This window comes from Gigantopelta aegis, chromosome 3 (genome assembly GCF_016097555.1).
Source record: "Gigantopelta aegis isolate Gae_Host chromosome 3, Gae_host_genome, whole genome shotgun sequence".
NCBI classification, from domain to species: Eukaryota; Metazoa; Mollusca; class Gastropoda; order Neomphalida; family Peltospiridae; genus Gigantopelta; species Gigantopelta aegis.
In genome coordinates, this window is record NC_054701.1 from 72,898,059 (window position 1) to 72,923,049 (window position 24,991).

Sequence of the window (24,991 nt, forward strand, 5' to 3'; positions counted from 1 at the left end):
GGACCAACCAATGGGGTTCAATCCTAGATCGATTGTGTATCAGACAAACACTTGCTACTGGCCCAGTAGTAAAGTGTTCGTTTGATGCGCAGTCGGTCTAGGATCGATCCCCATAGGTGAACCCATTGGGCTATTTCTCATTCCAGCCAGTGCTCTACAACTGGTGTAACAAAGGCCATGGTATGTACTATCTTGTCTGTGGGATGGTGCATATAAAAGATCTCTTGCTGCTAATGAAGCCTATGAAGTGGCAACAGCAGGTTTCCTCTCAATATTTGTATGATCTGACGCCATATAACAATAAATAAAGTGTGTTGAATGTGTCGTTAAATAAAACATTTCCCAGGGCTTCTAGATTATGGCAGTGATTTCAATGTTGGGCTAGTAAATAACTACTATTGCCATGCCCGACGGCTAGTGAATATTTTTGGGTCAGATGTTGCAATTAAATCTATTTTATAAATATGAAAAATCCTGCCCCCCCCCCCCCCCCCAACCCCTCACCGTTACTGTTTTTAAGCTCTATCTCCCTCTTTAGGTGACATATCTGATTATTACTATTATTTAATAAACTTGTATTAACTTAAAGTAAAGTAGGGCTAGTGAATTTTCAATCGTGGCTAGTAATTTTTTTAAATCACTGATCCCATGGCTAGTGGATTTTATAAATATTCTAGAAGCCCTGCATTTCCTTCCTTTACCACTGGGCTACATCTCGCCTCAAAAACAAATGGGTCCTGTAAAGACAATCCATACTATGAGCCACTGTACCTTAGGCGAGCCAGAGTTTCAGAAATGTCTATTGATATTATTTCAATTAAAAGTAAAAGCTCTTGTTGTCAATCACTACATACATATATATTCTGAAAACCTAGCAGGTCACATTTTGTGTGTTGGAGGCTGCAAACTTGCTTTCCAAACTTGTAACAATGTTTACTAATGCACAATACAAATACATCCAGAGTTTTAAATTAAATAGTGTTTTCACTATAATTAACTTCTTTACTGCATCTCAAAACTGACAGTGGGTAGACAGAAAATTTTACTCGAAATGGACAATAATATGCTTTCTGATAATCTACTTCACAAGAAGTTTTTGCTTTAGAACTATCTTATGTTAGACAGCATTACAGATACATTGTATATCGAGAATTCCTCATGTTCAAGAAAGAAATTTTTATTATTTAATGACGCACTCAACACATTTTATTTACAGTTATATGGCGTCAGACATATGGTTAAGGACCACACAGATTTTGAGAGGAAACCTGTTGTCGCCACTTCATGGGCTACTCTTTCCGATTAGCAGCAAGGGACATTTTATTTGCACTTCCCACAGGCAGGATAGCACAAACCATGGCCTTTGTTGAACCAGTTATGGATCACTGGTCGGTGCAAGTGGTTTACACCTACCCACTGAGCCTTGTGGAGCACTCACTCAGGGTTTGGAGTCGGTATCTGGATTTAAAATCCCATGCCTCGACTGGAATCCAAACCCAATACCTACCAGCCTGTTGGCCGATGGCCTAACCACGACACCACCGAGGCCGGTCCTCCTCATGTTCAAGAGCGATAATATAAATCATAAACATTGCTGTTTAAAAAGTAACACTACAAGACTTAAGTCTAATTAGTAGTCTAATTCTAAGACCACTCTTTTCAACTGCTTCTCATTTTCTTGCATTTGCTTCTGGACAGCTTAAAACTTGAGAACTGAAGGAAAGATTGCTTCCCACTCCACAAAATAAATTTCAAGCCTTGTTATGACAAGTAATCTGTGTTTAATAGTGAACGGATACACTTTTGTATGACCCTCACAAATTAGCCACTATATTCAAAGAACAATATGTCACAGGGGGAGAGAGATAGAGATAGAGATAGAGATAGAGAGAGAGAGAGAGAGAGAGAGAGAGAGAGAGAGAGGAGAGAGGGAGGGAGGGAGGGGAGAGGGAGAGGGAGAGAGAGGGGAGAGAGAGAGAGAGAGAGAGAGAGAGAGAGAGAGAGGGAGAGAGAGAGGTCCGGGACAGAGAGAGGAATAATTAATTTAATAAAGAGTTAGAGGATGAGAGAGAGAGGAGACCTTTCCAATGTGACCCCAGATACAGGCCTCAAATTCTGAGAGAGAGAGAGAGACAGAGACTGAGAGAGAGTGAGTACCCTTTTAACCAATATAAGCCTGTCCTGGGCATATACCACTATCTGGACTGTTTTGGGTGAAAGAGGTCTAACATCCCACTGGGCCCAATCTCAGGATAGCCAGTGATCTGGGCCGGGACAGAATTCAAGATGGAGAATTTTGAATAATTAATTACTGCAAAAAGTAAAGTTATGTCATAGGATGATAATAAAAACAACACTGCCTGGAGAACAAGAACTGGAAGTACCTTTTCCAAGTGACCCCATCGTATACAGGCCAATACAGCTTGAACTGATCAAATTCTGGTTTATTTTCATACTAAATTTCAGAGGGCAAGGCCATTTGGCCTAGACCAATGAGGCAATACCTTAATCATGCCTAAACTGACTAGAACAAAACATAAAACACATATATAAGTTTGTTCAGACTGAGGACAGGACACTACAGAAACTTGGCACATCTAAGAAAAATCACTCTGTTTCAAACCTTTCATTTGGATAACTTAAAGAAGAGACTTTTAAAACAGTGCCTTATACTCCAATTAAGCTACTTTCATAGCACTGAAAAAATCCATTCTTGGCACATACCTCAGTTCTACTAAATGGATAATCTGGAATAAAATATAAAGTACTGCCTGTCCAGGACAAAAATATGTGAGTTAAAAACTAGTTGTTCCTTTAGTTTTCTATCCAAATGAAAAAATGTGAGAAGAGTAAAGTAGTGGAATTTAAAAGAACTCTAGATGTTTTTCACAAGTTATATTTGTTTAGGTGATATAACAATACATGGCTTGAAACTGTAAACTATGGCCTCTATTTTTCTTTAAAAATTGCAGGTCAAGTAAAATGTCCTGCTAAAAATAAAAATGGCCTGCTGAAAATAAGACAGCATGTACACTGTGATAGGATGATTTAAGATTGTGTTTGAAAAATTAGGGCCTCTGACATGTATATTTAGAGCACCATGGCATCAAAAAACCAGTTTAACGCAGAGCCTTTTTAACGATTGTAATTACATATCAAATATATATTTCTACATAAAATATTAGTGGCTGCATATTAAACATGTTTCTGATTGTTCTAATATTTTTACTAGGTTAAATTTCATTTTATTTCCTAAATTATTATTATTTTTTGCACGTATGAAATTACTTGAAAACAGAATCCTGTTTGGGCTCCTTACAAATATTAAGACGATCAGAAACACATTGAATGTAGAGACACTGATATTCTAAACAAGAAAATATATTTAATATGTAAGTTTAATTGTAGAAATATTTTATTAGTCGGAAACATCTTACAATGGAGCAAACTCAGGAATGTCCCTTTAATGGATCTGCTTTGGTATAACTTTCATGATCAGAATGTTATAAAATAACATTCAAATTCAAGAAAAAGAGGGAGATAACTCCAATGGGCTTATAATATACTTTATATTTAAAATTAAGAATTATCTCCCATATACTATACAGGGAACATTTTGTTGTGTATCACTGACCTCAGTGGTGTTGTGGTTAAGCCATCAGACATAAGGCTGGTAGGTACAGGGTTCACAGCCTGGTACCGGCTCCAACCCAGAGCGAGTTTTATCGACTCAATGGGTAGGTGTAATAACACTACACCTTCTTCTCTCGCACTAACCGCTACAGTGCTCTACAAAGCGAGTAAAATACTCACCATGATGACTAAAAAATTTTTTACTTTATTCAAGAATAAACATATTAAGGGAGGTAATACTATGTTATGATGTTATCTCCCTTAACTTGAATTTCAAGCGTTTGCAAATAATTCGGCCCCAGTTCAGTTTTGGACCAAGTTGGTCCTGTCCCATTTTGAACCCGGTTTTATTTATGTATTAAAATGAGATTGTTGAGTCACTATGTGTCTTTACTTGTCTGTTTGAAACATAAAGGTTAATTATTTCAAATGTTTGACTTATATATGTGTTATGCTGCACTCCAATCGTCTCCTGCTTATTGTGATAACGGGTCCTTCCATGATAATGACTTCTCCAGTCGTGAATGTCGTTTTAACGATGTCGGAAGTCATGTTCACCAGTGGAGGATGAAAACATGTTTCTATTTTCATGACTCGACTTTAGATGGCTTTAAAGACATAACTATTTACAAAACAGTATTTATGGATTTACAAGGCAGTATGTGATGAAAATAAATATTATTTAAACCAAAAATAAGGTAGTCAATTAGTAACTACTAGTACTAGTAGTAACACATTGAAGCCTGGTAGATATTATCACAATGCTTTTATTTAACTTTTAATGAGTACTGCAATTTAAATGCATATCTTAGCAGTGCCATTAAAATAGTAATTCGCTTAATTTCGTTTAATAAAATTATTGGGTATTTGCTAATGACTGTTTTGGTGGAACCGGACACAAACAGTAACTATTTAACAACTAAGAATTACCCCTTCACGAGTTCATTCGAATGCAGTCCTAATAACAATTACGACATTAGTAATGTGCCGTAAAATGGCACTAAAAGCACCTGGTTTACATTTTATCATTTCGGAAAAAAAAAAGAATACAGATGAATCAATTTAATTACAAGTATATATTAGCTGGCTGCTAAATATAAGTGGTTGGTGACTAAAATATTATACTTTACTGACCAGGAAACAGAAAATTTGAACTTGCTTTGTAGAGCACTGAAGTAACAACTAACTAACGTATACGTAACTAACTATCAGTATTCACATCATGTGTTAGCGATGGGTGTTGGTAAAATGCGGACTGGACCAGAATGCTTGAATTTTTTTTTTAATAAAGTGTTCGTCAACTGTTTTTAAAACATATATTTGTTAATGTAGTGGCCTTAAAAACGGAAACTGACAGACTGCACATGCACAGTACAATACATTTTGCACATGCATGCGCCTGAACACAGTTAGAAATATTGCACTCTTTCCTGTTTACTGGAGGGCGCTTCACTTTTGTTTGCTAGAATGGATTTGTTTTATGTCCACATTGTTGATTTTTTACCATAACTGATTGCTATCTGTTTTGTTTTACATATTGTAGATGAAAAATGTAAAATAATAATTCCGTAAATATCGTATTCATGTTTTTGTCGTTAGGTGAAATCAGTTTGGGACATCGATGGTACCCAAGATTTCGAAATATTGTCCCCTGTTAATGCATGGTCAGTCTAGGATCTATCCCTATCGGTAGGCCTATTGGGCTATTTAGTGGATAATATTACTGTGTTTCGTTGTTAACTATAAGGATTTATCACAAAATTTGGATTTAGGGATGAGATGAGGTAGAGTCCCTAAATCCAAACATTTTGTGATAAATCCTTATAGTTAACAAAGAAACACTGTGATATTATCCCTATTCTAATACTACACCTATTAAAGAAATCATACAAATATTTTAAAAAATTTTTTATTTATTCTCCTTACTTACTTACGATAGTCAATGAAAACGCTTGTAGTAAGTAAAAGTATGACATAAATTTTTTTTCGTTCTCTTCACATGACGTCACTGATTTAGGAGCGAACCAAATGACAAATTTATCAGCGTTGTAGTCTGTGTTTTGACCATGATTTATTGTAATACAGGATACACTAAAAGAAACATTTTTGTTGGCTGCTAATTTCTGTGACTTTACATTTGTGAGCGGTGTTTCAACCTCATATTGAATTATTTCAAGGAATTCGCCTGGTTTAATTTTGTACAAAAACCATGTTGATGGGGTAGGTCTATAAGTTTATAACTTGATAACATATTTTCACTTAAAGTTTATATAAATACATAAAATAATATGCATTTACTAAGGGGCAAGTATTATTTTCAAGTTTTTTAGAATTGTGCGATATTTTAAAGCAGTTAATGTTGTTTAAAATTGTGTTTAAAAAATCAAGTCATTTCCATCTTGTCTTCTTTATTAATTTTATTGTATAATTTTACTGATATAATTATTTCTGATGAACCTGCTTGCACCCTTTTGAAAACATAAAGGGGCAGGTTTGAAAATTAGCATGAAAACCATGGTCGCCAGCAGGGCCAGTTGACAAAAAATCTTACTGGCCCTTCTAAAATTTAACTAGCCCTCCAATTTAACTGCACAGCGAAACTAGAATTGTCTTTGTTATAATAATAACCATGTATATAGTCTGTTTGCATCAAAAGGAAAACGATGAATTGACAGGTAACTTCATAATAAATAAAGTTAAAATTCATATTAAAAACATATTAAGTTTTAAACCCATACCAACCCAAATAACATTTTTGTAAAAAGAAATCCATTATAAAAAATGTTTAAATGTTTCTTTACAAATTACCATTAAATGAATATAATAGAATGAATGAATGTTTAACGACACCCCAGCACAAAAAATGCATCGGCTATTGGGTGTCAAACTAACCATTAAATGATACAGATTAAATATAATTTTTAATACAGGTGTAAAGAAAAATGCTAGAATAGTCAATGTATGCAGCTTCACTTGCATTATCTCTGAAGTAATCGATAATGCAGTACAAAGAGACTGAAATCTTAAAAGATAGAACTTTGCGTTTTAGTAAATTACTATACAAGTGGCAGTCCTCTTCATGACAATGTAAGAGGGATGAACTCTTCAGTAAAGGATTTCTTCAGAAGTGGCTGTCCTCCTACAGACAAGGCACTAGATAACGATTGATGAAATCATCTACTATTTTGCCATTCGACTCTGCATTGTGCAGAGATACGGCCCTGATCTGGTATTATGGTTCTGACATTCAGATTACCTTGGATGTGCCATCAATTGCCGTAAAACCTGTATCAGAATTTTTTTTAACCTATGCAGTTTTATAGATATTTTTTAATTATTATTTACACTGAAAACAGTTATTTCAGATGGTATGGGTTTACAATTTAATAGATTGATATGTTTTTATATGAATTTTATATTTACTGGAAAATGTCATTGTTAGTGTGAGTTAATTTTCAACCTTGGGTGGGTGGGTGCAAGTTCATTGCTGCTAACGAAGTGTTAAAAGTTACAATGGCACAACATAATAACAAAATAGTAACAATAACATCATTTTCATCTGAAGTTAGTAATCCTGTTAAAAATTATTTATATCGACGTTTAAATATAAACACCACACATGACGCTAAGTGAGAATATATTGAACGAGTTCTCAAAATTTTGTTATCGTGATAAATCCTGGTTGCCCATGACAGCATACATCTACCGTCGCATTTATCATGAAAATTAACCTATGGAAAAAAGGCTTATATGAAAGTTGTATTAGAATTCTTGTTTCACCCACTGCACCACGACTGGTTTATCAAAGGCCATCAGGCATCAAAATAAGCATTGTCTGGTAACCCATTTACAGGTTACCACAAAATATAGCCTGGTAACCTATAGGTTAGGCCGAAAAAATTTTTTTTACTTGTTTCCTATTACATACTGGAAAAAATATAGGGTAGGTAGGTAGGAAAAACATTTTATTTTGGAAAATAATTTTCTTTATGAATATTAAATAAAAGTGTTGACTACCGGTATCCAAAATAACCTCTGCATGTATAGAAATGCATTATGCAAACCAACAATACCATTCATCACAGTGTTTTCCCTAGAAATGAAGTAAGGCATGGTAAAGTGATGTTTTGGGGGCATATTTTATGTGCAGTTTTAAATATAAGGGCTTTTTTTTTTATGGATCACTGGTCCATTATACAATTTTCAAAAGGACAAAAACCCAGTACGTATGCCCATTTTTATTTTCTATATCTATTTTTTATTTTCATAAACTTAATTGAAAAAAGGAAATATGTAGTACTATCCACATAGGTGTGTTTAAAGGCTTCTTTTTACATGGCAACTTATAAATTTATAAAAGGCAAGGCATTTTGATTTTGAGGGCAACATGGTGCTAACCTATCTGTGGGAGAGTACATACAAAAGACTCCTTGCTGTTTAATAATAGGCAGGTTTACTCTCATACTAACACTTAACTTCTGTACTGGTCCAGGACAGACTTGTTTGAACCGTAATTGGATAGAAACCAGTAAATAAGTTATAACAATTTCTTTTAATAAAAACTGACAAGAAGGGTTCTATATTAACAATAACATTTAAAAAAAAATGTTATGAATATTATCTTTCCTAGTGTGTATAAGAAATGGTAGACTTACCAATTTTATAATTTGCAATGTTAGTTTTATTCTGAATGCATCCAGTATTGAAGTACACACTTGGTTTGAAGCAATCAATTGGTCCAATGAATAGAAATGCAGTACAAATGCTCAGGATGCTCAAACGAATGTTGAAAAGTAAAGTTTGTTTTATTTAACGACGCCACTAGAGCACATTGATTTTTATCTTTAATATCATCGGCTATTGGACGTCAAACACATGGTCATTCTAACACTGTTTTTAGAGGAAACCCGCAAAGTTCCCAGTGACCACTTACAAAAAATAACAAAACGCATCGAGATCTTACTGATATATTTAATCATTTGATTTGGCAGTAAACTCCATCAGTATCGGTAAACATTCCCTCCCCTAGTTTATCAGAAGGTCACTAAATTTCTATAAGGCCAGTTTGTCGCTGGAGTAAATAATTAAATATAGTTATAGTTATTATTATTATTATTAATCGGAACACCTCGCTACGCTAGATGTAGAGTAAATCGGAAAAGATCGCATATATTCGTGAAAACAATTTTCCGACTCATTGCCCGATATCTCACGAAGGTTACCGAACTTCAATTTGAAGGGAAGTAACTCCATCAATCAATTGTTAGAAGAAAACATTTTGTGGCTAATGGGTCGCCAATAAAACTAAATTTGCGACAGTAAAACCACCGATATACGTCCGCAAATCGGAAAACACAGTAGGGTTATCCCCTAAATGACACCAAATTAGTGCTTGTGATAGTTTTGGAATGTTGTTGTAGAAATCGTTGTTATATTAAAAAAATATTTTTGGATATACAAAAAATTTTTTAGGGTCGGCAGGTTCAAATTAGGGTCGGTCGGGTAACCGGAAATAACCAATATTTTATAATACGCCTTACCACAACTATATGAAAGTTTTAACTGCATGAATTCCTGTTACTATTACTTTTAACGTGGACATTCTAAAATTGTATCGGTGTGCACGAACATCCGTACGAGAAATGAAATCTGGAAGTAAATTTATCTAGTGGGCACTGCTTAAACACGGTTTGCCAAGATTGCTTGCAATTGCACAAGTGTGCACAAACACTGGTGCAATTTCGTACGAGAAAACTAAACGTGGAAGTAAATTCATCTAGTGGACACTGCTTAAACGCGGAATGACTATAATTGCTTGCAATTGCACAAGTGCATGCGAACATAGATACAATTCCTACGAGAAAATGAAACGCGGAATTCCAGAATGCATTGCCTGGTTTACGATCGGAAATGAAACTACTGTTATAATCACCAGTTTAATTAATATATATATATATATATATATACACACTGGTGGCACCTAAGTCTGCGCACCTAAGCATTTGTGTTATATTTTAAAGTTAAAATATTTCTTTAAAAATATTTGTTTCACCGCCACAGTACAATGGAACAATAAACGTGTTACAACTAAAGTTATTTTAATTTTAATGTTTTTTAAACTCCAAGTAATGAGCACATTTTTTGTGGGACCTCCCTGCCTTTACTGGCCTGCACATAAGTCTGTGCAGCAAACATTAAAACTACCACTTCTGTCGGTAATGTTTACATAAAACAGCAACAAATAATGGTTCCGATTTTTTATAAGTTCTAAATAACAAACACTTCCTGTTATAGTCTGTTTCAGAAACATTTAGATTGTGCAAATAAGATAAATATAAATGGTGTCCCATGCTCCTTAGTTTGGACAACACAAAATGACAATATAAAAAAAAGCCAATGTAAAAATATTTTATCATTATTCAAGAAAAATTGTCTGTTATTAACTGTGTAAATGAGCACAAATAGTGTTTGTTAGATACATAGGACAATCAATGATAATTTTGAAACAGACTATAGCTAAACTAGGCCATGCTGTAAGTGCAATCTTCAAAGTCCGTGTGCAGCCATTTTGCATTGTGTCACTCGGAGGGAAATTCAAAGTATGCTTGGATGTTTACGTTAACAGATTAAATAAGATGTCCATTTCATTTATGGATTCATAAATTACAATAAGATATGTATTGAAGCTTCTATGTAAATTTATGTAAGTTGATCATTACAACGTTGACAGACACGTGATGACAGGTGATAGAAAAACACGTTGATCGAGGCTGGCAAAAGTATACTTTTAGTGCATTAATTCAGAGGGGTTTTTTCAATTAAAAGTGTTATCGACCAGTTTTTTACACATATAAATCACATCAACATTTATTAAAACATCCATTCCTGCCAGATCTGTTTTAAGAATAAAGAAATAATTTTGAGTAAAAAGAGTTATGAGTATCTACAAACTATCACAAATAAAACGAAATAAACCTCCACCGTATTTGATTTTCAAACAATGGTTAATCAGCTACATAACCTTAATGCTGATAATGCATCTTCGGCTAACTCTTTTGTGGGGACGAACTGGTTATGCATGTAGGGGCGAACTGACATCCTATTTCAGGGCTAGCCCTGGGTTCCAATTTGCATTGGCCTAAAAATTTGCCAATCGTTAAATTCTTTCACCAATTTGAAAATGTTTTCGCCAAATATATACTCTTCAAAAAAAGAAACGCAAAAGGGTACAAATGGGTTATAACTCCGATTTTATGTTTCCTATCGGTTCATGCTTTGTGAATATAAGGTCATTGCATGTCCCAAACACATTCCCACGGTTACATTCAATAAAACGCAGCTACTGTACAATAAAGTTCCAAAATGTGAATATTCGCAAAAACGCAGCCACGTGCAAACCATGTCACCACTGCACGTGCGTTGTCTGCACGTGCAACATGAACACCGACAGTATAAAAGTGCAGGGTGTTCGCTTGCCTGGCCTCTGTATCTGGCCGACAGTTGACAATCCAGGACATGCCACGTCTCAGTGAACCGCAGAGAAACAATGCCATCGGCCGACTAGACGCAGGCGAATCCAGAACGGCCATTGCCAGGACATTCCATGTGTCCCCAAGCACCATCTCCAGACTGTGGGACCGTTACCAGCAACATGGATCAACACGTGACCTCCCTAGATCCGGTCGACCACGGGTCACTATCCACGGGCAGGACCGTTACATCCGGGTACGCCACCTTCGGGAATGATTGACTACTGCCACCTCCACAGCCGCAGAAATACCAGGTTTACGCAGGATATCCGACCAGACCGTACGGAACCGCCTACGTGAGGTAGGAATTCGTGCCAGACGTCCAGTTCGAGGTGTCATCTTAACACCACAACACCGTCGACTCCGACTGCAGTGGTGCCAGATTCATCGACAATGGCCTCAACTGCGATGGAGACAGGTGTGGTTCAGTGACGAGTCCCGATTTCTGCTCCGACGTCATGATGGAAGATGTCGCGTGTATAGGTGTCGTGGTGAACGTTATGCGGCAAACTGCGTGCAGGAAGTGGACAGATTCGGCGGGGGTAGTGTCATGGTGTGGGCAGCCATCTCACACACTGGCAGAACTGACCTGGTCCACGTGCAGGGCAACCTGAATGCACAGGGCTACATTGACCAGATCCTCCGGCCACACATCGTTCCAGTTATGGCCAACGCCAACGCAGTGTTCCAACATGACAACGCCAAGCCTCACACAGCACGTCTCACAACGGCTTTCCTACAGAACAACAACATTAATGTCCTTCCTTGGCCATCGATATCACCGGATTTGAACCCAATTGAGCATCTATGGGACGAGTTGGACCGACGCCTCCGACAGCGACAACCACAGCCCCAGACCCCGCCCGAGCTGGCAGCAGCCTTGCAGGCCGAGTGGGCCACCATCCCCCGGGACGTCATCCGTACTCTGGTTGCTTCAATGGGCAGGCGGTGCCAGGCAGTTGTCAACACACGCGGAGGCCACACCTGGTATTGACTCCAGATGACCTTGACCTTGGTGGTGTGTCCTATCACTTACTCACAATGGACTAGAGTGAATTGTGAACAATCCTGCAACATTTGGTAATTATAGGACTCACCATTCAATAATTAAATCAATTCTCCAAATGTTACGACAATGTGGTTTTGCGTTTCTTCTTTTGAAGAGTATATTTTGACATTTTGACCAAATAAAAAAAGAAATTATATGTCAAGTATTAATGTATAATAATTAAGATATACATATTCTTAATTGTACATTCTGCATTACAGGTTCTTTCAATCACTATCTAATAGTGGAATGCACAGATGAAGTCAGAGCGACATATTCAGAATAAAAAAAATGAAAAAAATTTGTGTACTGGGTATATATTTAATCACAACAAAACACATTTTTACAGCACAAATTATAATCTGAAAAATAGTTGTCTACACACAACAAATGACATAAACTATATTTAAATACAACAAAACAAAAAACATCAGTATTAATAGAGCACATTATCTGTGAAGTATAGCACTGTATATATCAGAAAATACATCACTGTATCAACTTTAAACACAACCAACTTAGTTAGCCATGCAACTGGAATATATAAATACAAAAATACATCAATACTGATAAAGTACAGTATTTGTGAAATTTCCAGCTTTGTTGAAATTTTCTGTTTTCAGTAGGCCTATTAATTTTTATATTTGGTGTTTCAATCACTGGGGTGTCTACATTTTCTTTGGATGATGAAGCTAAATTTGGACAGGACCCAACAAACCCAAATGATGATAACTTTGGTACTTTGGCACCACTTTCATTCCGATCATTAATTTTTCGTTTCCCCATAATTTAGACGCATTTAGTGTGAAATGTGAATAAAAATATTGTTCATGTCGTTTATATACGTAACACGTCTAATAAGTTCTTCATGTCAAATATGGCCTCCTAAACTGGTAGCCAGTAGTTATTTTAGCACAAGAAATATATTAATTAATTTTCTTTTGAAAGCAAAGATAACATAAATCATAAGTTCTAATCACCGATTTATTTGTTTGGTGTATAGACAGTGGTAATCAGTTCGGATCAACACAGTGATAACACTGCCAGCAACTGGCCGTATTTACAATCTGACCAATTGTTTAACTAATTACTTGTACGCTTTGATGTTAAACACTATTGTTCTTTTTGTTTTTTGTCTTACTCATTGTAGACAGTCAATAAAATATAAATAAACACAAAGAACGCATCTTTTACATGTTTATTGCAAACAAAACACCGGCATCTATTGCAATCCGAAAATAGGTAGAAAGCGACAACTTGCTCCGAGCATTCTATTTCTAACAGTGAGGCTTATTAGGATAAAGTTTATTAATAAATATAGCACAAACAATTTGCTGACCAAGTGTATTTGAAATAATATTTATATACAATTTATACCAGTAACATTAAAGATAGTTGAATTATATTTGTAGAACGGTGGAACGCATGTGTACATTTTCTACTTGCACCCCCACATTCTAGAAATGAACTGGGCTGTGCGACCTAACCTACATTAAACGAAAGCTTTCTGAGGTAAAAGAAAACTTTAGATATTATTTTGGGTAAAACACATTTTATATAATAATCTAATATTTTATCATTAAAATCTTTAACTGTGTATTCTAATTTTGAGTATTAGATCGATATTCACTTGTTTCCGAAAATAGAGTGAAAACCAGCCATGCGTGCTCAAATTTGGTACGAACCGGAACACTAAACAAAATGGGTTGAAAGTTATAAACAAAAAATTATACGGTAAAAGAAAGTCTTTCGCCAATTTTTTATTTTTTTTTGGCTTTGGCGAACGACAGCACGAGTCCTGCTATTTGGGGGCAAACTGGCATGGGGCGAAACGTCTGGTACCCAATGAAACACTGTTTTCGAATGTTCTTACATGTGGTAAACTCTTGGTAACCTGAACGACCGTTCTCGACTTATTTCGATGCCTGGGCCATGGTATGTGCTATCCCGTCTGTAGAATAGTGCATATAAAAGTTCCCTTGATAATAATGTAAAAAGGAAGGACATTCCTTTGGCATGGTCACGTATAAAGAACATTATAAATACTCATCAATAATGATCATAAATAGAGTTAGGGTTAGTGACAGTGCCAAATGAAAGTCCTTCCTGTCCTTAAAACTTTATATTGGACTACGTAACTGGCATCTTCATAAATCAAGGCTAATATTCGTTCCTCGTATTCAGCCTTGATACATGTAGTCAAGAAATCGTGCCACAAAATGCTTCAATTTCATTGGATGCGATGAGATCTGATTGCAACGAATCGCAACGCTCCTTATAGATTCCTGTGTTATTGTAAACAAAGATGGCAGCGTCAGCGTCCAGTGGTTAATTTTTGATATTGCTTTCAAGATTGTCACATGTTACCGATGCTGTGATTGGTCAGCGATGTCATCGTGTAAGGGACATAATCAGTGTTACAAATTTTCTTCCAATAGAGGGCGCTATAGTGGATATCAGTAATCTTGACGAATCATAGTCACTTCGTACCCAAGTCATATCGTACCATCCATTTCGTACCATGCTGCCTGGTCATTTCGTACCCTAGTCATTTCGTACCTTGGTCATTTCGTACCATTGCAAAAAGTCATTTCGTACCCAAGTCATTTCGTACCCTAGTCATTTCATACCATTGTGAAAAGTCATTTCATACCCCAGTCATTTCGTACCCTAGTCATTTCATTCCAATACATAGAAAACGAATTGACTTTTCAGTTATGGTACGAAAACGAATTGACTATAGCATAAAAGCAGTGGGTTTTGTCTTAAAACTTTATTTTGACAGTTTGAAAACCAGAACACGTTATTGTGCAGCATATCGTTATTGATACCCATAATACCTGTCAACTGTTATTTCCATTTTACCTGACAAGAGCCATATATGATATTTACTACTAACTGCCAACTTCGATTTTGTGTGAAATGGCTCCAGATAATTAGTCAAAAACAACAAAACAATATAATGGACCAACAAAATATTATTTATTTATTAGGTCTTCTTTTCAAACTTGCTTATTTGCATCTTATTTGTTTAAGAAATAAACAATAACAGCCATTAAAACATTAACTACATTACTGATTGCCAAGTTAGGCAATTGCTAATGTTTATACAAAGTGGCAATAATTTTTAGTCTTTTGCTGATAAAATATCCCTTAAATTAACCACAAATTTGTAATTTAATGTTATTTTGTAAAAGACATTACCGGGGTGATTGTTATAAATTGTTATACCATGGTACGATATGACTTTCAGTTATGGTACGAAATAACCAAGGTACGAAATGACTAGGGTATGAAATGACTTTTTGCAATGGTACGAAATGACCATGGTACGAAATGACCAAGGTACGAAATGACCAAGGTACGAAATGACCAAGGTACGAAATTACTTTTTGCAATGGTACGAAATGACCAAGGTATGAAATGAACTGGGTACGAAATGACCAAATTAGGTACGAAATGACTATGGTACGAAATGACCATCGTACGAAGTGACTAGCAACCATCTTGACTACATGTATCAAGGCTGAATACGAGGAACGAATATTAGCCTTGATTTATGAAGATGCGTGACTGGGTGCAAACACCATATGATTACACTTTCGATATTAAAAAATTTATGAGTTATTTATGAAAAGATTATGTTTGTGATCGATTAATTTGTCGTTGTTTATTGCACATAAAATGTTAATTTGCTAAATAATTGCGTGACTGCTGACTTTTATTGGGGTTCAATTAAAATAAAATGAACTTACACTCTTATGACAGCAACAACACTTCTTCCTATCTCACAAGTCTCGTAGTTACGTACTTCCCGCGGAAATGACATAGCACATTAGTGCACGACCTGATTATTTCAACTTTGACCTTTGACCAGTCGGTGGCTGTTCTATTATATAAGTACCATCCCTAATCAAAATTTCTCTGCGCAAAGATATGTTACTGTAAGAAATAACCAAGAATCTGATTTTTGTTATAGTCATTCTAAAAGGATTATCAGTACCCATATCTTGTGAAGCCACACGCTGACTGAAGTTATTATATGTACTGATTTTAAAACATACCATCATAATACGGGGTTCCTCTTTTGTGACAAGTGGCTCTTCCATTGTCCGCCATCGTCTGGATTGATGGTGTGAGAAGTTGGAAGTTGGAGAACAGTAAGTATTTCAGGCCGTATGATATTTGATGAGCAAATTCCATTTATATTATACTGTAGGAATATTATACGCATGTCCTAAATCATCATATGGTAATATAGGAGTTGGGGCATAACAAATATAGAACTTTGATAAAAATTACCAAGATAAACGTAAGTTTTAGAACTTTGTTAAGTTTTGTTTGCAAGTTTGTGTAACGTCCCCACCAAAAGTTTGTTAGTTAATGCATGTACCTGTTAGTGATGTACATTTTATATGTTTATATTTGAGTTAATAATAATAGATAAAAAAATAGATAAGAAATTTTAGATTGTACATTACCAGTTTAATATTTATTTTTTAAGTGTACAGAAAAGCACCACTAACAGACAACAATAAAGTTTGTTTTGTTTAACGACACCACTAGAGCACATTAATTAATTATTGGATATTAAACATTTGGTAATTCTGACTCGTAGTCAACAGAGGAAACCCGCAACATTTTCCCTAGGCAAGGAATCTTTTATATGCACTTTCCCACAGACATGAAAGTACATGTATACCATAACTTTTGACCAGTTGTGGGGCACTGGTTGGAACAAGAAACAACCCATTTTTGGATGAATATGAGGCAAGCACAAGCAGTTGTATATTTAGAGAAGCCTGAGTATATGTTACATACAGATGCATGTGTATGAATTTTAGCAGGGATGGGGGGGGGGGGGGGGGGGGGGGGGGGTCCTAGACCAAAGTAGGGGGGGGGGCAATTCATGCTCCCCCAGAAAATATATTGAAAGAAAAGTGCTTCAGCAGGGAGGGGTTCAAACACTGAAACCCTCTCCTTGCTTACACACCTGGTTATATACTTAATGGTAAATGAATCATGATTAAAATACATTTTTACTATATCATGTCACTGACTCTTTCTCAAAGATTACTTGAATGCTTAAACCACTTCTTAACCTTTCTAAAAAACAATGTCCTCAGTAATTTTGAAGGTATTCTACCTAAGAATATTTTGTGTATTGAATTTTACCCTCTGCAGAAGTCCCTGTTGATTATACAAATTACATGTATGTGTCTGCAGTGTTCGAAATAAGCACTTATGCGTTTGTCATGACAAGTGATAATCTGCTGGGACAAGCAAAATATACCTTAGTGGTTGTCCAGTGGACAAGTAAATTTTGAGCAATCAAAAACATTGTCCTTGCTCTTGAATAAAACTAACAACTTATTTGAATAAGTAAAAATATTGATGGACAAGTAGATTTGTAGATGTACTTGGCCAGTGGACTAGTGAAACATTCTGTTTATTTTAATCACTGATCTGGGTGTTGTGTAGTACTCATGAATGTCCCAGTTTGTATAATTTTTATTTGTCTTTCGTTTACATATGTGTATATATGTGTTATCTTGTAGATCTCGAGACATTTAAATATAGACCAGTCCACTTTATTTACTGAATGATACTCTATTTATTTATTTAAACCCCCCCCCCCCCACCAGAAACATAAATTAAAATATTAATTACACAGAAATAATAATTTAGAACTATTTCCACTAGTCTGCAGGGTGTTCATTATTTTTGAAAATAGGATGTTGTTTCAGAAAAGTAAATGAAGGTTTATTACTTAAAGCATGAAAAATTGGTCGCAATAGTGTCAGCAATAGCTAATGAACACACTAGTCTGGGGGAATAGTAGCATAGACAAGTTGCTAGTCGCCACGAATGATCACTTGTTTCCTATTATGAAATATACCAATAAATATTTACTTCAACTATTTTTATCAAGCTTCTTTCTTTTTTCTTAGGAATGTTTTCTGTATAACACTAACATGCATTTTCTTATATTTTCAATGCACTCTTTTAGGACTGAAAGATCAAGATGATATAGGAATACTTCTGGAGTCATTTTGAAGACTGTATTTACGTTGGGTCTGAAGGACAGAACATCAAAAAGGGATTGTGTTCCTGATTTTTGGGATTACCTTTGATCTGGATGGATTGAGTGTGAAAAGAACTCTTACCATGGATCGTGTGATATTTGCAATTGCACTTACATGCATCTGTTTAAGAGGTGAGTGCTGGTATATATAAATATATTTGTGTGTGTGTATATGTATATATATATATATATATATATATGCAGTTGAACATCTGGGAGACAACACTTTGTGCACAAATTTGTATTTAACAGACTTTTAATCTTTTCTAAACTGTAACTGAATCAAACTACTTTCTTTTAAAAATCCAACTATGTCTTTTAATTCTTTCCTTCATTTGTCTCTCATTTCTTCCTGATTGGAAACTCCTCCAATCTTCCATATTTTGTTGTCCACCTCCACATCCCAGTTCTTGTCTCTCCAGTTGGTGCCATACACGTCTTTCCTCCTTACTTTTTTTTTTAATTATAGCTTCCACAAAAAATTGTAGCAAAACTGATCAACAGTGGTTAGCATTTTTATCATTACTTTTTTATTATCTGTACTAAACTTTTCCAGGAAAGGCAAGTGTTCACTCCTGCTCCCCTCGATATTCATTTGGAAAGTTTTAAGCAGAGTGATCGCTGTGCAGTAAAATTTAAATATATTTTATCTGAAGCAGGGCTTCTAGATTACGGTAGCCCCACTCCCATGGCTAGTGATATTCAGTATTGGGCTAGTAAATAACTACTACTGCCATGCCCAACAGCTAGTGAAAAAAAGTTATCAAATGTTGCATTTAAATCTTATTTTGTAAATTTATTTTATATAAATGTCCTGCACCCACCCCCACTCCCCTATCTTAGTGTATTTAAGCTCTCTATCCATTTATGTGACATATCTGATTTATTATATTAGTAGTAAAATTGTATTAACTTAAAGTAAATTAGAGATAGTGAATTTGTAATCATGGCTAGTAAATTTTTAAAATCACTAATCCCATGGCTAGTGGATTTTATTAAAATTGTAGAAGCTCTTTGAAGCTTCATGTAATTGCTCATCTAGCACCATTTTGAGCAGGAGAGCGATCCAGAGCTTGAACTTAACGACGTTGAGATATAATTTGCTGTGGGTCGGAAGGATAAAAGTTACAGCCATTGGTAAAAGTACTTAACAACAACCAAATTAATATATCTGGTCAATCCCTGCAATTAACAAAATGTCCACGGCAAAACATACTTCTCAACCAATATGAAAGATCTTTGCTGCTGATTGACTATTTACGAAAAGCCATGTGGTAAGCAACAGGTTTCTTTTCTTTTTCTAGCAGAGCTCACCCTGTCTGTAGCCTTTACATTACAAACTAAAAATGTATAAGTATTTTTCCAATGACAGTTGCGATGGAAGGAAGGAAATGTTTTATTTAACAACACACTCAAAACATTTTATTTACGGTTATATGGCATCAGACAGATATAGAGAGAGAGGAAACCCACTGTTGCCACTTAATGGGCTACTCTTTTCGATCAGCAGTGAGGGATCTTTTATATGCACCATCCCACAGACAGAATAGCACATACCACAGTCTTTGTTACACCAGTTGTGGCAGTTGCGATGGCATCAGCATTAAAGTTTAACTCAGTTTTTCACAATCTATAATTCCTAGGTCATTGAAACTTGGTTTATAGTCGCATCTATGGATGTTCATCACTGTGCACAGAAACATTTTATGATAGAGACATTTAATTCCATGGAATTTTTGGGGTTTTGTTTAGACAGTGGCTACAGCATTAAGTCCAAGTACTTGGCTGATAAATTTTTTTTTAAATTAGCCACTTTTAAAAATGTTCAACCTGGGCTTCTAGAATTTTTATAAAATCCACTAGCCATGGGATCAGTGATTTAAAAAATTTACTATCCACAAGTAAAAATTCACTAGCCCTAATTTACTTTAAGTTCATACAATTTTACTAAATAATAGTAATAATGACATATGTCACCTAAAGAAGGAGATAGAGCTTAAAAACACTAACATTGGGGGTTTGGGGTAGGGAAAGGATATTCATGTTTACAAAATAGACTTAACTGTAATATTTGACAAATGTTTTTCACTAACCGTAGGGCATGGCAATAGTTATAAATTTACTAGCCAACATTGAATATCACTAGCCATGGGAGTGAGGCTACCATAATCTAAAAGTCCTGTTCAACGAAATACTAAAACATAATTCTTTTCAGTCATAGGCCTGCTCTAGAGTGGATACTGAGATGGTTAAAAAAAACCCACCCAATATATAAACAGGCCTTTAGATCTCATTAATTTGAGCACAACAGATTTTGTGTTTTTTCTGAGCTCACAGAGGTTTTTTAAGTGCAGTGCAGTAATGCAATTAAATGAATAGCTTGTAAAGAGTTGTAGATATTCACAAATGCATTTCGTGTTATTTTAATCTAATTACAGCTTAAAGGGACACACCCTAGTTACGTTTATTTGTTAACCATTACGGCGTTGTTTTTCGCTATTAAACCCCATTTTTCACAAATAAAATTGCACTTTACTTACATTTTATTATTTAGAATACACATTTCCATTCACCTGAAGTGCTTTTTGGTAATCCTGATGTTTGTAAAACCACGAAATGCATTTTTTGCATTTTTTCACAAAACGTGTTGTCGAGAAAAAAACGTTAAGCAAGCGAGGTCCAATCTATTTTTAATGTCACAGACGTTGGTATATCACGTGACCGTTATCATTTTGGTTTGGTTTGTTTTCTTGTGCACGGTTCGCGCAATCAACATCCGATTTGTTGTTGTTCATTTGTGAGATTTTTCTTCACAGTTCGTGAACATTTTCAGTAACAATAAAGTTCAGACAAGTAAGTGTCTCAATACAAAACGTTACAAACCCTTAAAACCAATAATTTTGCTAAGTCTTACGATATCTGGAGAGGGGTTACAACCAGGACAGAACAGTTGGAACATGTCCAGGAGAGGTGAAACGAACGCACCTCAAGTCTGTGAAATTTGTCGTGACGTAGGCATTGTTGTGCTTCTACCGGTGACATCAGAATACTAACTTTCAAAATTATTTCAAGCAATTGGGACATGGGGATTCCCATGGTATTTATCGATATAAAACCTGCTTTTTCACTCCATTTGATAAAAACGTGATCTAAGTGTGTTACAGGTTTGTAGATTAACTAAATTATAATTTATTTTCGCTGGATGGAACTAGGGTGTGTGGCTTTAACATCCCTGTGGTTTTGAGGTTTATATGTCTGTACATAGTTAATTTGGGTGTACTTGTTTTAGACACAACATTTATCACCTCAACTTTGATACAATCTAAAGTCCCAGGGGTGCAGAAAGTACTTGCCTGCTTGCCAAATGCGAGTAAAAATTCTTATGGACGATTTAAAAAATGCAACTACCAGTCTGATGGTCTATCTGTCTTTATGATTTTGTTTGACACAAGATATTGATTACTTACTTGAGTGCTATTAATAATGTTTTGTCAATATATAGATATATATTTCATTTGAAGGGAAGACCCTGTATATTATAATATTGTTAATAATATATTGTTCTATAGACTGGCAGACTAATCGAAATTCTGGTGGGCTAGTAAAATTTATTTGATTCTGGTCCGGCGGGCTAGTTAAATATTTTCCATTTCTGCACACCAGAAGTCCTGATAAATTTTTTTTTTTTTTAAATTAAGTGGTCAACCCAGAATTGCATCAAGAAAAAAACTTGAGTCTTTTAATAATTTTATATAGCTCTACAAAAAATGCAACTATACTGTATCTATGGATGTAATCTTGTATTTAAAAATAAAAGAGACAACCATCTTGATATTGATAACCACATGTAATTATGTGGCTTCTAGTTAAAGATGACCTACATGTACATTTATCGTTTCTCGCCTAGTCTGTGTGGCACATTTTTGTGGCACATTTATCTCGCTCCTGATTATTACTGAATTACATCCATCCCAGATGTTGGCTACTGTGTGGTTGGACACTGCTTGCAGTGGTTGCAACTTGATACCGTTCTCTACTCAGCTATTTCCTCTGTAGCACTAACAGTGATACTGTGCACTGGAAATTGTCGGTCACACCTCATAGCGATATAGCTCCTAGTGTCTTTGAATTTGATATAAATTTGTACATTATGGGCCACGTTTATAAAGTTTTTGTCTTACACGTGTGTAACTACATATATTTGAAGTTGGGTCTTTGAATTTGATCTAAATTTGTATATTATGGGCCAAGTTTAAAAAAAAAATTGTCTTACACATATATTATATTACATACATTTTACAATGATTAAATACCTGGCTACATAAATTTGGCCCTACATACATGTATGTTCTTTTAAAAACAGTTTAGTAAATTTTCAGCTGTGATGTTGGTTCTTTTATATTTCATTATTTAATGTTTTAAAAACAATTTAATTTGTAAGCTTTTGTGATGTTGGTGACTTTTATATTTCATTATTTAATGTTTTTAAAAACAATTTAATTTGTAAGCTTTTAAGTTTTTTGGGTCAAAGTTTGTCCATTGCAGAGCAACTTGAAGAGCTGGTTTAGTGAATTTTAAGTTTTAAGTTGATTATCAAATTTGGTTTAAATTTTTATATGGTACATTGTATTTAAGAAATAACACTAATAATGTGTACATGTAAACTAGATGGAAAATACAGAGTACATATATTAGTGTTTTCCCATGGAATTTGGCAAGGCACTTTGAGGGCATTTTCACCATTTTCAGGGCACATATTTTTCTCTCATTAAAGACCAAAAACTAATTGAAATAAAATTATATATAATTAATGTGCTTGCTTTAATAAATGAATGGCAAAATATATAATGGGGATATTTTATTACTTAATAATAAATTTTCGGAATGTTTTATAAAGATAATTTTAGAACTGACGGCTTGTTTAATCTCAGGGCAGCATGGCGCTCATTAAGGCAAGATGACACTAGACTATTAGGCATGGTGGCACACCTTGCTAAAACAAGCTAAGGAAAACACTATATATATATACACACACGTGTACATGTATGTCAAATTTAATATTTGTTTTCCAACACAAAAAAAGCATTCCTTTAAATGGGAGAATTTGTTTAATAATGACAAAATGGAAACTTGATTATTTAAGTAATCCTTTTACATACATACAGATAGACAGACAGACAGACAATACATGTACTATACAGATAAAATTAAAATTGTTACCTGTATTGATTAAATAAGTAAGAAACTAAACAAAATGGCATTAAAAATATCATACCCCTTATTATTAATCCTTATCAGTTCTACCAAACTGGTTTTTGCTACATGTTTGTATTTAATGGTTCATAATTCCTTATTTTATTGTAAAAATATTTGCATCGCCTACTTACATACATGATACATACATATATCTAGCTACATGTGTATTCTTCATTTTATTGCTAAAATATTTGCAAATTGCTACCTACTTGTATAACAAATGCAAATTTCCCACCAGCATGTACAACAATTCCTCATTTTATTGTTAACAAATTTGCATTCCCCCACACTCACATATTCCTCACTTAAAGACTAAAATATTTGCATTGCTCACATACATATATATATATATATATATATATATATATATTTATATATATACACACACAACAATTCCTCATTTTATTGTTAACACATTTGCATTCCCCTACTTGTATATATATGTGTAACAATTCCTCATTTAAACACTAAAATATTTGCATTGCCCACCTACATGTATATACAACAATTCCTCATTTTATTGTTAACACATTTGTATTTCCCTCTACATGTGTGTAACAATTCCTTATTTAAACACTAAAATATTTGCATTGCCCACCTACATATATATAACAAATCCTCATTTTATTGTTAACACATTTGTATTTCCCTCTACATGTGTGTAACAATTCCTTATTTAAACACTAAAATATTTGCATTGCCCACCTACATATATATAACAAATCCTCATTTTATTGCTATTAAACTAGTTACATTCTTCTCCTTCGTGCACATGTATATAACAGTTTGTAACGGCTGTAAGTTTTCTCTGGCACTGTCTCTGGCACAGTCTTGATGTATGCACTGAGCACGCACTGAACATGAGGAAACCGAGGTACCATATAGCTCTGACAGAAAGGTGTGGGCTGGTTGAGGTGTTTTATGTACACCGCTCTTTGGCTGATAATATGTAGGTCAGACATTTACCGCAAATAGGTCTAGTAGTTAACATGTACACCTCTTTATCGGCCCATTATCAGTCTTTTACGTTCAGCATGGCCACATTGTTTTATATTTTATACCAATGAATCGAATGATACCAGTGTAGCAGTGGTAGAAATTAGGAAATATTTTCACTGGCCTGGGGGACTAGTAGCTGAGGAAAGTTACTAGTCCCCAGGAAAAATCACTAGCCCCCCACCCCCACTTCATTATTGAAGAAGTTTGAGAAGACGAAACCTATATGGGATCAAGGATCGAACACACATTACTAAGTTGCTTGTACTTTATCTTTAATGGTGCAAATAACACTCAGGAATTATATTTACTGTTACTGAATTATTTTATTCTGTCCTATTACATTCAGATGGCCACTGGTAAACTCAGAAATCTCCACTCGAGATGTTTGGAAGCAGCAAGTTAAAATTAATCAATGCCAACATGATCTATTACAATGCGTTT

At 34.9% G+C, this 24,991-nt stretch overlaps 2 protein-coding genes across 2 annotated transcripts in view; one reads left to right on the forward strand and one right to left on the reverse strand.

Annotated features, from left to right (window-relative positions):
• LOC121369046 (5-aminolevulinate synthase, erythroid-specific, mitochondrial-like) overlaps window positions 1–16,017 on the reverse strand; it is a 79,015-nt gene extending 62,998 nt beyond the window's left edge. Inside the window, exon 1 of the mRNA XM_041493863.1 lies at window positions 15,966–16,017. The gene's annotated coding sequence lies outside the window, so the exon portion shown is untranslated. The remainder of the gene's footprint in view (window positions 1–15,965) is intronic.
• Window positions 16,018–16,324: 307 nt separating this feature from the next.
• Window positions 16,325–24,991, forward strand: part of LOC121369047 (laminin subunit beta-1-like) — an 80,176-nt gene continuing 71,509 nt past the window's right edge. Inside the window, exons 1-2 of the mRNA XM_041493866.1 lie at window positions 16,325–16,370; window positions 18,221–18,427. Coding sequence (XP_041349800.1) covers window positions 18,379–18,427 — 49 coding nt within the window. The 5' untranslated portion in view covers window positions 16,325–16,370; window positions 18,221–18,378. The remainder of the gene's footprint in view (window positions 16,371–18,220; window positions 18,428–24,991) is intronic.